The 14,750-nt window shown below is 41.0% G+C and overlaps 1 protein-coding gene across 1 annotated transcript in view; it reads right to left on the minus strand.

Annotated features, from left to right (window-relative positions):
• ATAD2 (ATPase family AAA domain containing 2) overlaps nt 1–14,567 on the minus strand; it is a 30,185-nt gene extending 15,618 nt beyond the window's left edge. Inside the window, exons 1-14 of the mRNA XM_066566113.1 lie at nt 14,333–14,567; nt 10,118–10,257; nt 9,554–9,603; nt 8,046–8,199; nt 6,928–7,024; nt 6,430–6,478; nt 6,002–6,112; nt 5,465–5,543; nt 4,432–4,524; nt 3,395–3,503; nt 3,051–3,166; nt 2,149–2,323; nt 1,416–1,504; nt 917–1,076 (exon numbers count right to left, since the gene is read on the minus strand). Of these exons, the coding sequence (XP_066422210.1) occupies nt 917–1,076; nt 1,416–1,504; nt 2,149–2,323; nt 3,051–3,166; nt 3,395–3,503; nt 4,432–4,524; nt 5,465–5,543; nt 6,002–6,112; nt 6,430–6,478; nt 6,928–7,024; nt 8,046–8,199; nt 9,554–9,603; nt 10,118–10,257; nt 14,333–14,539 (1,629 nt within the window). The 5' untranslated portion in view covers nt 14,540–14,567. The remainder of the gene's footprint in view (nt 1–916; nt 1,077–1,415; nt 1,505–2,148; nt 2,324–3,050; nt 3,167–3,394; nt 3,504–4,431; nt 4,525–5,464; nt 5,544–6,001; nt 6,113–6,429; nt 6,479–6,927; nt 7,025–8,045; nt 8,200–9,553; nt 9,604–10,117; nt 10,258–14,332) is intronic.
• Nucleotides 14,568–14,750: the final 183 nt, after the last annotated feature.

Raw genomic sequence — 14,750 nt, forward strand, 5'->3', positions numbered from 1 at the left:
CAATAATTATGACTGAAATTACTGTCACTCATTCAGAAAATGTAAAATGTTGCCTATCCCAATCTCTGATCTTAGCAGGATTTTCATTGAATTATTTTGTGGCACATGGACTAACTATGGCAGATTTCTAAAATTCTTCCACAGTGGGGAAGAGTGTATTAGATCTGTTTTATGGCACCTCCTCTCCTGTTCCTAACAGCAGATAAAAACTGGAGAAAAATGTTTGTGTTAAATGCACTGTTTAGTGCACTTTTATCAGCATTCAATTCAGCACTTTCCAGAAAGTGCTAAGAAAAAGAACAGTGACAGCCAGAAAGAAAACAAAAAACGCATTCCAGTTTTGCTTGCTACCTCCACCCACAATATATTTTTCATTGTCTTTGTCATTGAACTAGAAGCTTCCCTAGCCCTGCACCTGTGCAGTGACTTCACATTTTTGTCCAAGTCCCTATTACTGAGTCCCTATTACTGAGTAAGAACACCAGTTCCTAACATACTTAATTGGTTCCAGCACCAGCCTGGATAAAAGCTTTTGTTACTAAAAAAGAATTCTTGTCTGCACACCATTTCTTTCAACTTCACAATGCTACAGCAGTTCTTCTTAACTAATTCATAAAGTAATTTTTAAACATTTCCGTGAGTAGCAGCACCCCATCTTCTTCAGTGGTTGCAGAGAAACCAAAACTAATTATTAGAGGACTAACTACCTATTACAATCATCTTAATGATATATTCAATGCTAGGTCTGCCCTCCACAGTACAGCACAGTCTCTCCAGTGAGCCCTCTTTTGTCCAAGCAGTACAATACTGAGGAGACTTTCACTGCTCCACAATCCTGCTGTGTTGCAGGGGTTTGTTACAAAGATGGACTCTGCCACATTAAGCACTGAGGTTGAGGTGAAGTTGAAGTTCTGACCTCTTTGTTTGGCAAGCTGAAGAGAAACTCTCGATCAAAGCGTCCCGGTCTGCGTAAAGCAGGATCTATAGAATCCAGCCTGTTGGTGGCTCCAATTACCACAACCTCTCCTCTGCTGTCTAAGCCATCCATAAGTGCCAGAAGTGTTGATACAACAGAGCTAAGAGAAGAATACAGTTTTTACTCAGCAGTTAATTTTCTTCAGTTCCACATCATCACCAATGCTCACTCAAAGGACAAGCTCTTTTTGATAAAATGCTGACTAGAAAAAGACAAATCATTTTAAGATATAACAAAATAGATAAGGTAGCACAGACCTTGTGGTGGTACCAAGTTTAGTGAATTGCTTTTAATTACTATTTAAAGATTATCTGAAATTAAGTAGTACTGAATTACTAATTTTCAGGATAAATGAATGTGTCACATCAAGTTAAATAGGTTGTGGTGTTCTTTTCACAGAGATCAAGCAGCTTCCATGTTGATAGAAAACATGCCCTACCTATGAACTTGGTCTTGTTTACTGGAGCGTACAGGAGCAAGACCATCAATCTCATCAAAGAAAATAATTGAAGGTCGCATCTGGTAGGCCTACAGAGAAAACACAGGAATATTGACATCAGGAAAACAGCACTGTTTGGAGGAGAAATGCACAAACAACACTGTGGCTGCAAAGTCACTGGAAGCAGATTTTTCAGACCAGCATCAGGGATTTCTACTCATTGATCTAAATTAGTGAAGTGTTGTGAGTAACAGAAGGCAGGAACATAGGTCAACCCACTGAGACGGGTGACAGGAAACAAATAACACCACTGGTTTTTACAGCTAATTGGCAACCATCAAGAACAGAGCCTGGACTTAATTGTATTACAGGCTCTGGAAGCAACCTTTGTTACCAATTTCAAAATAACCATGCTTTCAGCCCACATTTGTTTCCTTCTGATTAAAAGTCACCACACTTCTTGAAACGTTTTTTGCAGCTGTTTGGATTTTTCTTTCCTGAGGCAAGAAGTTGGGGTTGTGTGTTTCTTTGCAAGGTTCTCTTGACTGCTTTACTAACTAACTTTTCCTAATTGCTCTCAAGACTTCCAGCCTCTAAAAATGTTACTAAAAAATGAAACACTGACAATCCCCCTTCAATGGAAGGAGTTGAGAAAAAAAAAAAAAAAAGAATTGCTCGACCACAGAAAATGAGTTACAACTCACACAGAACATAATGCACGTTTCAACTGTACCTGATCAAATAACAAACGAAGCTGTCGTTCTGATTCCCCAACCCATTTACTGAGGCAGTCAGCACCTTTTCTCATAAAAAAGGCTACTCTCCTGTCACCTTGGCTACATTCATTAGCAAGTGCACGAGCAACCAATGTCTTTCCAGTCCCTGGTGGGCCATAGAAAAGACAGCCTCTGCAATTAAAAAAAAAATTGACATAAGAAAAATATCATAGAAAAGTACCTGTGACCACCCTCATCCCTGAAGCACACAAGTGTTCTCTCTTAAACAAAGCTCTCTTCATTGTTTGTTATACTTTTATACCAGTAACTTTTAAAGTTACTGAAGACAAAGAACCTTAAGTCCTATTTCAATATAACATGACTGAGTGTTCATGGCCTAGAATAAATAAATCTAACAATTAAATCTCTAATAGTTTCATTTCATAACACAGAACCCATTCAGCTGTGTAAAAAGTGGACAGGTGCATTTTCAGCCCAAGCACAGCCAGCACTGCAAGGTTCTAGTTACAAGTCCACACAACTGTAAAGCTGATACTGGAACTCTTGAAAAAAGAGTTGGTGGGACAGACAATTGGACTTCCCCCAAACAAAACTGCAGTTGACTACCACTTACAGACTGATCAAGTCCACTTACATGTAGAACTCAAAACGTCTCCACCATCCCCTTTTTGAAGGCAAGACACTTTTAAGACAGTCTCACTACACTGCAAATCTTTGAACCTACGTGTATGCTGGATTCTATCCTTTTTTATAAAATTATTTTTTTCTACTGCTAAAAGAACCCAAAAGCATAAACACTTAAAATTCTGAAGCATGGAAACATAACAATACTTCAGAGTTGAATATTTTCCTGAAAACAGGTGAATTAGAATTTACAGTTTTAAATGGCAACCCTTACCTTGGAGGTTGAATTTTGAACCTCTCAAAGACTTCTGGATACAGCAATGGAAAAACAACCATCTCTTTTAAAGCAGAAATGTGGTCAGCAAGACCACCAACACCATCAAATCGTACCTAAAGATGGAGACAACAGAACACATTTTAGATGTTAAAGCTGCAACCTCGATAAAGTTCCATCAGAAATTAGATGTCAGCACAAAGGAAACATTCATGCCAATTTTCAAACTGCTTGAAACAAAACTGTAAGCCAAGGAAGTTACAAACAGCTCATTACTGTGCTGTCTATAAGGTTTCATAATTACTGAAGATGTCTCAGTGAGACAATGAAGTAAGAACACTTACTGAACAATCTATTTGCACTGGATCAACATCAGCCAGACTCGCTCCAACTTTCATGCGATCTTTGTGAACTCCCTTTAAGTCACTTTTCCGAAAGTTGACAGGAAGAGACCTGATTTGAATTAAGGAGCAAAAGAAAGGTGCTTTCTAACTTACAATGTGGATTTTTGATTTTCTAATAATAGCAAGTGAATGCAGAAGATCTTATAAACGAGTATAAACTTCCTGAATTATTAAATATTCATTTCAGCTGTTTTATGTTTAATGTCTGTGAGTAAAGAAAGGACAATGGTCACACCAGATATTAAACTGAGTTAATTATTTTAACAGCTCTCAGTACTTATAAATACACATGCCAGTCAACAGATCCTATGTAGGAATACAAGCTTAAAACAAGATATTCCTTGTTTGCAGGCCTTGGGCTGACAGTGATTCATGTGAGGAAGAAAACTGCTCCTCCTGACCCCCAGACACACTGATACTTTTCAAATACTTTTAATTCCTATATTCAAGAAGTTACAGCCCAAGCCAATACTTATTTCAGTTGGTTTTAACATTATAAAGGCTGCCTATCACTGCCAGTCCTTCCCAAGGCCCTGGAACCTGTGTGCCAATAGACTACTCTGAAAGACATCTGAGACATCAGGCTGAAAACATAGCTGTTAGACTGTTACTAAAATAGTTTTTCTAGAGCATTTCTTAAGAAACCAAATCCCCATCATTTCCTCTATTTATAACATCCCCTGTTATAGTGGGTTTCTCTCTGAATCAGCTACTGTAAAGCCACAGGAGCAGCAGAATTTTACATTGAGAAATTTCATCAGTGTTGCTACCTCCCCATCCCACCTAGAAATCAAATTTCTTATTAAAATCCATTCTAAAAATCCAGTTGTACAGAGTCCAGTTACAGTTGCATCAACAGACAGGATCGCCAGAATTCAGAAACTGAACAAGATGAAGATGGTAACACTACACAGTTAGGAAGACGTAAAGTCCTCCCAAGTAGTCTCCTTCCTCCCCAGATCTCCAATTGCATTAACCTTCTTATATTTCTGTTCTTCCTCTGCCTCTCAAAATCCTCTTCATCATCAGATGAGGAAGAGGAATCACTGCTAGGGACTGTGTGTCTCCGTCTGCAAACATTCAAACAAACAATAAAAAAATTAAAATAAACAGTAAGTAATATCAAAATTGAAATGAACACTGTTTACTTTGAGATATAGTAAATTTCCAGATTATTGTATTTCTTATGAATCTGATTCCAAACTACATTATGTGATTTCCCTAGTGACAGCAAAATTTCATTTTTATTAGGAAGGTAAAATGTTGAACCAGTGTGCAAAGAAATTTCTTAAGCAAGGTACTCTTTTTGTCCACATGCTCTCACCCACAATCAAGTGTCACTTAGCACTTTGTATCTACTCTGTGAAACACCAACCTCTTAATTACAAAATATGGTTTCATAACTCCCTCCTTCCATAACTGCCTAATTTCAAGGATGCTAAATAAAGCACTCCTATCTAGCAAGGAATGGCATTCAACACTTGCGGGATGCTAAACCTATTTGTCATTACTATTGAAATTTGTACTTTAGAATTTCACTTATCATTTTTCTTGCTTTAAGTATAGTTTCATACAGAAACTGGAACTGATTCCAGAGAGAAACCAGAATCAGTACCTGAGTGATTAAAAAAAATTCATTAAAACTTCCATCCTCTCTCTAATTAAATTGGTTTTAGTTTTAAGAAAATTATTTGCAACCTTCAAGATAAAACAGTCTGAGATTTTCAGAGGGAGATTTTGGCTTCAATTCCAGAACAAATTAATTCAGTTATACAATCTCAGCCATAACTCTCATCACCACAAAAACTGCATTTTCTAATAAAATCTAATGGCCAATGAAACAGATGGGTTTTCCTCCAATATTTGCTTTCTTTATTCCCTCAGACTACCACAGCAATAACCATACTGTTAATATCTAATTACCAAGAGTCCAAAAACCCTTGAAAGTAGTATTCAGTCATGTGACTGACAGCACTACTGAGAAAGAATTATCACTAACCAAACTCATACCTGTTAGTTCCCTTGCATGAATGTCTCTGTCTGACAGGTGAAGACCTGTCTGAAAAATACATCTTACGTTGTCTTGGTTCTGTTCAAATTAAAAAAATTGGGACAATGTTACAAACAAGTTTAAGAGAAAGCAGGATACTAAAAGAGGCAGAGAATGGGATGTGTATCACCCATCTCTAAGTTCTACGGAAGTTTCAAGGGTGGGGAGGAAGAGGTTGTTTTTTAAAATCAGTGCACAATAAAAGCAAAAACACACACACCTGAGTTCTAAGAACTGAAAACCACAAGAGTAAGGTCATCAAGTCTGTTTGCTTGCTATTCTTTCAAGGATACATAGGTAGAATTTTTATTGAAAAATAACAGTAAGGATGCCAAAAAGCAAAGAAATAGAATGTGCCGAGGATATATGCATTTAACAAAATTGCAGGTAAGATATTTGAATAGGTGTGTACATACTTTCATTCTTAATAAACCCCATAACACTCTCACTTCCATGCAAGAAATTAATTCTTAAGAGAAGTTGTGCCTATAACCTACTTTGCAATGGAGCTTGATAGCGCTCGACAGTTTTCCTCTGCCGAAAGGAGTAACGCTTTCGATTGTCTTCACCATCGTCTTCTTTGGCTTCACTTTCCTCTGAGGAGCCCCCTGCACATCAACATGACATTGCACTGCTTAAGTACTGTTGCAAACTATATTAAATTCAAAATGCACTATGCCCACAACCTTTCCTGCTGTAAGAGCTTTGGACAAACAACTTTTCTTTTCCTCTGAAAACCTATTTTGAGCTCACTCTAGTACAGCCTTAGAGTCTGTGCCTGTGGCTTGTAATGTCAGTAGCAGCACAAATTCTTTTCAATAGATGAAAAATACCCAGTAGTTCATCCCATCTCAATTATTTAAGACAAAGTTTTGGCTAGAGCATAGTCAAGAAAACTTAAAACAGACTTATCCAACAATGCTACCTTGATTATCAGCTATTTCTTCATCAGTCCTTTCCATATCAAGGCTTTCCTTAAAAAAAAAAAACAAGCAAAAACCAAAACCATGTAAAACAAATCACAAATAAGCACAAAACCTGTGGGCATATTTGGTGCCTATACAGTATCATTATCAAGGCATTCCATATACACAGAAGATTTAATTATTGTACAGCAAGAGAGACCAGGAACATCATTCTGGAACCCAGGATTAATAAGATTAATAATAGGGGTTTCCACTCCAAAATAGGAATGCAGATCTAAACAAAAAAAATCCATGAAAGCAGGCTATGACAACGTTTAGAAAACAAAGTGACTGCCATTCAAAATGACAGCAGACTGACTTAATTTAATAAAGCAAAACTAAAAGAGAAGAAATATGATTGCTATCATTTAACCATGAGTTCCTCTTGGGGAAGGGAAATCATCTCCCTATGTTAAATACCCTACTTATACAAAACCAGCAAAATAATTAGTATCTACTTCTTCTGTGTCGTGGAATTCCTCCAGGTCTCCCATCCTTCGCCGTCTACGCATCTTCTCCATGTCATCCATTTTTTGCAAGACTGCTTCTGCAGTACTAAAATACAAAGTTGACATATGAAAGCAAAAATAGGCAAGTACAGAAAAAGCCCATTTAGAACTGCACACATAACCATCATATTTTAATACAGTGTGCACAATGCAAGGCACTGACAGCCAAATTTTTCAATGCTACTTAAAAATTAGGTCAAATGTTTACATTTTTATAGAGAAACTTAACAAATGTATGAGTATATGCAAACAAACATTGTTTTCAGGCTTATTTCTCCCCTCTTGATGAACACAGTAAAAAAACCCCAATTATTTCAGTAGTTGGAAAAAAGAATTCTGAATATCACAGTAAAGTAACAAAGAAATTATGGCAGTTTTTCATAGCACTTAGGTTGCTCTGCATGATAGCACTGAGTCACTTAGTTCACAGCCTTCTTCAGACAACAGATTGCTTCTCTACACTGCTATTTAAATTTCACATTGATTTTCAATGACTACTTATGCTAGACACAACATCTTACTGCTGTTACACTTTGCAAACCTTTCAGAAAACAAATTTGAGTTTGGGCTTCACAAAGGGAATTAAGCCACAGACAGGCAGAAACACTTGGATTGCCTCACTTTGCCAGTAACCAACTTTTCTTAGTATCTTAAGTTAAATCTACTAAAAGTCACAATGTAAACTGATTGTTTTGGATCACAACATACAAACCTACCCAGCCCATACATATCAGACCAGGTGGCTCAAAGCCCCAACCTGACCTTGAAGCTTCCAGGGAGGGGGCATTGACAGCTACTCCAGGCAACCTATTAAAGTGCCTCAGCACCCTCACAGTAAATAATTTCTTCCTAACATCTGATCACTCAGATATAGCACATACATAGCAGCTCATAGGAAGTTTCAGCCTGACCAGTGAATGCAAATAGCTCTTGCTGCCAGGAAAAACAATACCTTTTCCTGCTGTCACTAGGAGAGAGTCCCTAGCCAATATTTTGCCATAGTACAAAGGGTTGCTAATAAGGCTCATGGTAGTAGCTTTGCAAGATGGTGAGAAAAACCTCCTTACTTTGTTATAAGTTTGTCAAACAGAACAGATTCATTTGTAGTGGTATAACGGCTTTGCCGAAGCCTGCAGCTGCGGCGAACCTCCAGATCCCCATTTTCCTCATGGACTTGCTCTGCAGCTTTTGCATCAGCTCTGGTCTTCAGTGTTCTGGACACTAAAATGCAATAATACATAAAACTTTCTGTGGTGGAAAATATGTCAGCCCCTTTATTTCACTCTTGCTCTAGGAAAATATAAAAGCCCCACCTTTTATTTTAAACATTTAAACACTGAATTGAAAGATATTTTTGTGATCACAGCATTCAACTTAAAGTACTTCTGCTTAAACTACATATTTAAAAATCTGATTTGTAGAGCAGCTTTTTAGTAGACTGGAAAGCCGAGCTAATGAAAACAAACACCCAGCTTTTGTTCCATGTAGGAGGCAAATTTATTCCAGTTAGCTCTCTCTGGGAAAGTGAAAACAACAAATGCCTTCCTCCAAGGTGTTTTCCCTCTATTCATGTAAAATTCTATCTGATAGTTTCTTTCTAAAAATTGCTTATGTGAGAGGTCTGTTCCAAAGATGCCTGGTTTTGGTACACTAAGCATGCATCATTTTCATTTTCTGCACCATGACACAAAAACCCTAGAAGACAAGAAATGCCTCAGGATAAACTCCTGAATATAAAGAACTCAAAACTACACAAACTACAGCAAGAACTTTGCTTGCTTTGAAAGAGATCTGCCCAATATTTACCAGATAGCATCCTCTGCTATGAGTTCATTATAACTGTTAAGAAAGGTCAGTGAGAGAGTAACAGATGTACCACCACGTCATTTTAAACACAGGTTGGTTTGATCTCATCACCACCAACTATAAAACTAATTTTGAGCTCTGTAAATAATAATTTACATTGCCCAAGAGGAACTTGAGTTGCTATACACAAAGTGCATTTTGGGTCCCTTCCCACGTTCAGCCTGTAGCTGGCACAATGCTGCCTGGAGCTAAAGGATTTTCCTGGCTGCCACAAAGTGGCCTCACAGCACCAAGCCTGCTTGTGTACTCAACATGGCAAGTTGGTTCAAAGGTGAAATGCTCAACTTCAGGGACACCTTCTCCATGCCAGTGTGCATCTCATGACTGAATTACTTTATAACAGACTTGTGTACAGTACTGCAACATCCCCTCCTGTAAAGGTAACCAGTTCTGCAGATCCCAGAAAATCAGACACAAAGAAACATGAGCTAAGGAACAGACTCTTTAAGGCCTAAAAATTCAGGAATTCACAGTGCATTCTTCCCAAGCCTGAAAGGAATGAATAACATCTCCTCCTATTTTCACCCACTTCTTTTCATAAAACTCACTGGAAATTCCTTTCTTTGTTATATCTATTCTCACAATTTCAGGTGATTTTGGCTGATGAGTTCAGAACTTTTTGGGGCCAAGTTAAATGGACAAAGTGACAAATGCAATCCTTCTCAGAAATCTGGCTAAAAAGGAATCCTAAGGGATTATCACTACTTACCTTCTTTATAGTCTTCCTTTTTTGGGCCTGATTTTGGCTTTGGCAACTGTCTACATTAAGAAAGAGAAGAGAAGAAAGGAGAACAGAATTATATTAGAAGTATTGTACAAAAGTATTGAATCACATTGCATTGCACATTTCCCCCACAGCACTGGGGAACTTTAATCTGGTGCTCCATGTCATGCAAAGAAAAGCCTGTAGACTCCAGGGAAGATTTGGATCCTGAGTCTGCTGTGTACCATATGCACACAGCTCTCTAAGGACAGATTATCTCCCAGCATGCTCATCTTGATGTCTCAACAGGGCAGGTAATATCTCAGTAACCAAAGTGAAGGAGAGATCTCAAAGGACCTGGGAGGAGATACATGCCTTCTGTAGAAGTAGAACACTTTCACTAAGAAGAGTGCTTCTAGTTCTAAGACACTGGCACATTATTAACACAGTCACATTCCCCTGTGGGTTTTTAGCTGTACATTTATCATGATGTGACTCACTGTGCATGCTTTCACTTTTCCTTTTCATTCTATGACTTCAACAGAGATTGAACACCTAGAAATACAATACCTTGAAAAGTGTCGATTGACATTTTCACTTAAGATTTCCATGCTTTTGTCAAAGCTCGACTCTGAGCAGCGTTGCATGTTTTTTCTCATCGATCTTAAACAGTGTCCATTGAAACATTCAATGTTGCCAGAGGAAAATTTCTAGGAAAAGAAGGAAGGATGTATTTATCTGAACCACCTATTCCTCATTTGATCAAGTTTAGTCTGTTACACTCCTGATTCAATAGAGTTGCAACCAATGGCAGGGAAGCCTCGAACCACTTCTGCACCAAGAAGCAGCTCTGATGAAAAAAAAACACACCAGACTTCAAAGAAAAAACCTGAAATCTTTTATTTCAAAATGGGTTCAGTGACCCCAATAACCAAAATCTCACCTGTAATGTGCAATTGTTCCACCCCTTTGGGAAGAGCCAAAAATTACACTACTTTGGGGGTTTGGGACAAAAACCAACAACAACCAAACAAATAAGCAAAACAATAGAGAGGAAAGCCCCTCTGCTTGCTTTGGATCAGCTGATGGACTGTGTCACTCCTTGTCCCTGAAGGAAGACCTTTAGGCGAGGTCTGTGCCTCCCAACTGTCTTGGAACAGACCTGGGAATATTTACTTAGATCTATTGCTAATAGATCTCTGTCACTATTCCTTTGGTAACAGCACATATTAACACCCTGTAGCTGGTGCATTTACCACCAGCAATTGAGAATCTACTGTCCTTTCACTTCAATTACCTGCACTATTTGTGAATCTGAATCCTCTAAGTTCCTACAGAACTCAGCCAGGCAGGCAGTGTCCAATGGGCTATAGACAGAACTTAGGCCCAGCTGCACCCAGCTCTTCTGATCTCTGAGGAGCAGCTGGAACCTAAGGGGGTTCATTTTCTGCTAGATTTCTATATACTTAATGCAACAGAAAAATTCCTAGTACTGGGATTAAAATCTTTTTGGAAGAGTTTTCCTCCTGTCTCTGTTCCATTTATAATGACATTCAGAGGGATATAAAAAGACTTCCTTCCAGAGGGCAGCATTTATCCACAGAAAACCAAAGGGAACTCAGGACACAGTTCTTCATGGATGTTCATCTTGTTCACATTGGTGTTTCTGCAAGGAGGATGCTATTGACTTTTACTGTGTGAGGAAAGCTGCAATGACCATGGGAAGCACTTGTTCCGTTTACAACCCAAGGCCTCACTGCAAGTATGCCAAACTAAATCTCATACTAAGAAGGGCAGAAACCAGACTGGATTATTCTACTTCTCACACTGATGTTACCAAGAGGTAACTCCACTGATTGATGGAGATGATGAGTGAAGAAGGACCACAAGGATGTCGAGAGGTTATGCAGGGAGAAAATTACAAGGGCTACAGCCCAAACAGAATTTAATGTGACTACTGCCATAAAAGATGACACAAAATATTTTTACAAATATCTCAGCAAGAAAAGGAAGACTAAAGAGAATCACCATCCTTCACTTGATGCACAGGCAAATATATGACAATGGATGAGGAAAAGGCAGAAGTACTTTGCCTCAGTCTTCAACAGTGAAACCAGCAGTCCTCACGGTACCCAGAGAGGGACAGAGAGCAGAATGAAGCCCCCATAACCCAAGAGGAAACAGCCAGTGACCTGCTACACCACTTGGACACCCACACTTCTACAGACCCCAACGGGATCCCACTCAAAGGTACAGAGGGAACTGGCAGAGGAGCTTGCCAACTCAATTTCATAGAACCATTAAGGCTGGAAAAGAACTCCAAGATCGAGTCCAACCTTTGAATGATCATCACTTTGTGAAGAAAACCACAGCACCAAGTGCCACATCCAGTTATTTCTTGAACACTTCCAGGGTGGTGACTCCAAACTTCCCTGTGCAGCCTGTTCCAAGACTTAACCACTCTTTTTGTGAAAAATTTCTTCCTGATGTCCAGCCTGAACCTTCCCTGATGCAGCCAGAGGCTATGTCCTCTTGGCCTGTCACAGGTTACCTGAGACAAGAGGATGATCACCTACAACCTCCTTTCAGGTAGTTGTTGAGGGTGATAAGGTCTTCCCTGAGTCTCCTTTTCTCCAGGTTAAACAACCCCCAGCTCTCTCATCTTCTCCTCACATTACTCATTTTCTAGACCTTTCCTAGCTCTGCTGTCTTTATCAGGACACATCCTAACACCTCAATATCTTTCTTGTCATGAGAGGCCAGCACTAGACACAGGATTCAAGGTGTGGCCTCACCATTGCTGAGCACAGCAATCACTGCCCTGGTCCTGCTGGCCCCATTGTTTCTGATACAGGTCAGAATGCCCAGACAAAAAAGGGAACTCTGGGGCACACTGCCCTCAAATACAGGTCACAAGAACAAAATTGTTCAGCTTTGGGAATCATAACCCTATAACTACGGTTATAGACCTGGAGATACACAGCTTCCAAAGGGACAGCAGCCAATTTGGATCTCACTGGGACCCTCACTCATGAAACTTACTGGGACTGGAAACCTGGAAGAGAATAAACCCAGCAGATGTTTGTTTACCTTAGATCTCCTGTTGTATGGTTCTTACAGTCTATGGATGAAATGAGCTGTATAACTAAAGATAAAGCATATGCTGATATCAGAAAAAAAAAGCAAAAGCTGCCACCACCACGTCCTTGCATATAACAAGACAGGAAAGAGGCATCAGGACTTGAACATGAAGCTTGCACCAGCTCTCATGATCTCTGTCAGATGGAGCACTTCTACATTATCTCTACAGATAAAACCCCCAGGAGAGCCCAACATCCTACAAATGAGGTGATGAGTTCATGCTCAATGGACAGGAAAAAGGAAGGGGAAAAAACCCCCAAAAAACAAACAAACCCAAACCAAAGAATAACCTTGCAACCAGTTTCATAACAATGATTCTGCTTTGGTTTCAGGAATGACTTTACATTTAGCTTCCTCATTCCTGTTTTCCACACGGAGAACACATGCCAGCAGGATTATCTGCCTAATGCTTCACAGCCTTCCCTCCTGAGCAAAGGCTGAACTAGCCCCCAACAACCATTTCTAGTGGAGACTGCAAAAACAAAGCAGTGATCTTTAAGAAGATTCCATGACTCTTTGTAAGGGGGGTAAAAAACCCACCACTGCAAGGACTTCTCACTTTTCAGTTCAGTAGTCTTGAATATAATGGCACAAAATATAAAAATATAAAATTAATTAATACAACTGAGACTCGTGAAAGACTTCTGCTGGAAGGAAACAGAGTCTTTGAGAAGCATCACTTCAGGGCAGGGCGCCCCTGAAGAACAGACCACTTCTGAGTGGGACCTGGTCTGCCTTTATTTGTCACAGAAATGCAAGACAGCCTGCAGAGTAGAGCCTGACTTGGAAATAGCAGAGCAAAGTTTTAGTTTTTCGAAAGCTATGTTAAAAACAATGGAAAGTGTAATGATTCCGTTATTACAGCTGCAATGCTGAGATGCAGAGCACAGACCACTTGGTATTTATCCTTTACCATCGTCCAAGTTCTCTCTCTTCTATTAGGGCAGATCAAGATTATAGAAAGCTCAAGTTACATTTTCACCGGTTTAGGTTATCCACTTTAATTAAGTACAAATGAACCCTGATTTCTACACATTTTCTTTTTTAGAGCATGCAAAATACTATTTGGATACACTTGACTAAGGAGTATTTAGCAGGCCCTTCGGAGCAACCAGAACGCCTTCAGAGGTCCCATATATTTGGTGTCGCGCCGGTTTTGATGCATTTCTGTCATCTAAACAGAGAGCGCTCCATAAGCATTACTGCAACTAAAGCAAAGAGCTGTCTAAGACCTCCTCAAGGTAACTTTTTCAGATAAGGAACTGAACCAAAATAAACGGGGATGGGTAATGTCATACAACACACCAAACCATGAGGCTATGCAGGTTTGTATTCCCAAAGGCCGGCTCTCAGGTCGCTGCCACGGCTCCAGGACCAGGGCTTGTGCCGAGCCCCCTTTAGCGGGGGGCGGCCGGGAACGGAGGGCGGACCGGCTGCTTCCTCACACACCCCCAACCGCCGCCGCCTGCCCCAAAACCTCGATTCTCCCCTCTTTTTCTCCTCCACGGAACACCACTCGGCAGCGCTTTCTGCGCTCCTCCCAGCGGCTCCCGGCCAGCCCCGGCTCCCCCCGCCGCCTCTCCGGGCCCGCAGCCCAGCGCTGCCCGCCAGGCCGTGCTCACCCCACCCCCACCCGCCACTCACGGCCTCCTCGGCTCTCCTGGCGCCCCTGGACACCGCGGCCTTGGCGGACCCGGAGCGCGTCCATACGCGGTGGCTTCTGAGCGCGGGGGACTCCAGGGAGATGAACTCGGAGCTGGAGTCCAGGAGGTCGAAGGGGGGCCGCCGGCAGCGGCTGTCGCGGGCAGCCATACGGGGCGGGCGGGCAGCGCTGCTCCGCAGGACCACCATGGCGAGGGGGACGCGGCCCCGCGCCCGCCGGCCGGATCCCTCCGCCGCGTTCCCTCCCTCGCGCTCCGCTCGCCCCTGCGGCCGCTACTCCCAGCCCGCGCGCGCTGCGGAAGGGCACACGGCGCACTGCGGCTCCGCGCGCCGCAGACGTTTGGCGCCCAAAACTCGGAGCGCTGCGCCGGCGGCGCGGGGCGGGGCTGGGTTGGCTCGC

Source organism: Molothrus aeneus, chromosome 1 (genome assembly GCF_037042795.1).
Source record: "Molothrus aeneus isolate 106 chromosome 1, BPBGC_Maene_1.0, whole genome shotgun sequence".
In the NCBI taxonomy this organism is placed as follows: domain Eukaryota; kingdom Metazoa; phylum Chordata; class Aves; order Passeriformes; family Icteridae; genus Molothrus; species Molothrus aeneus.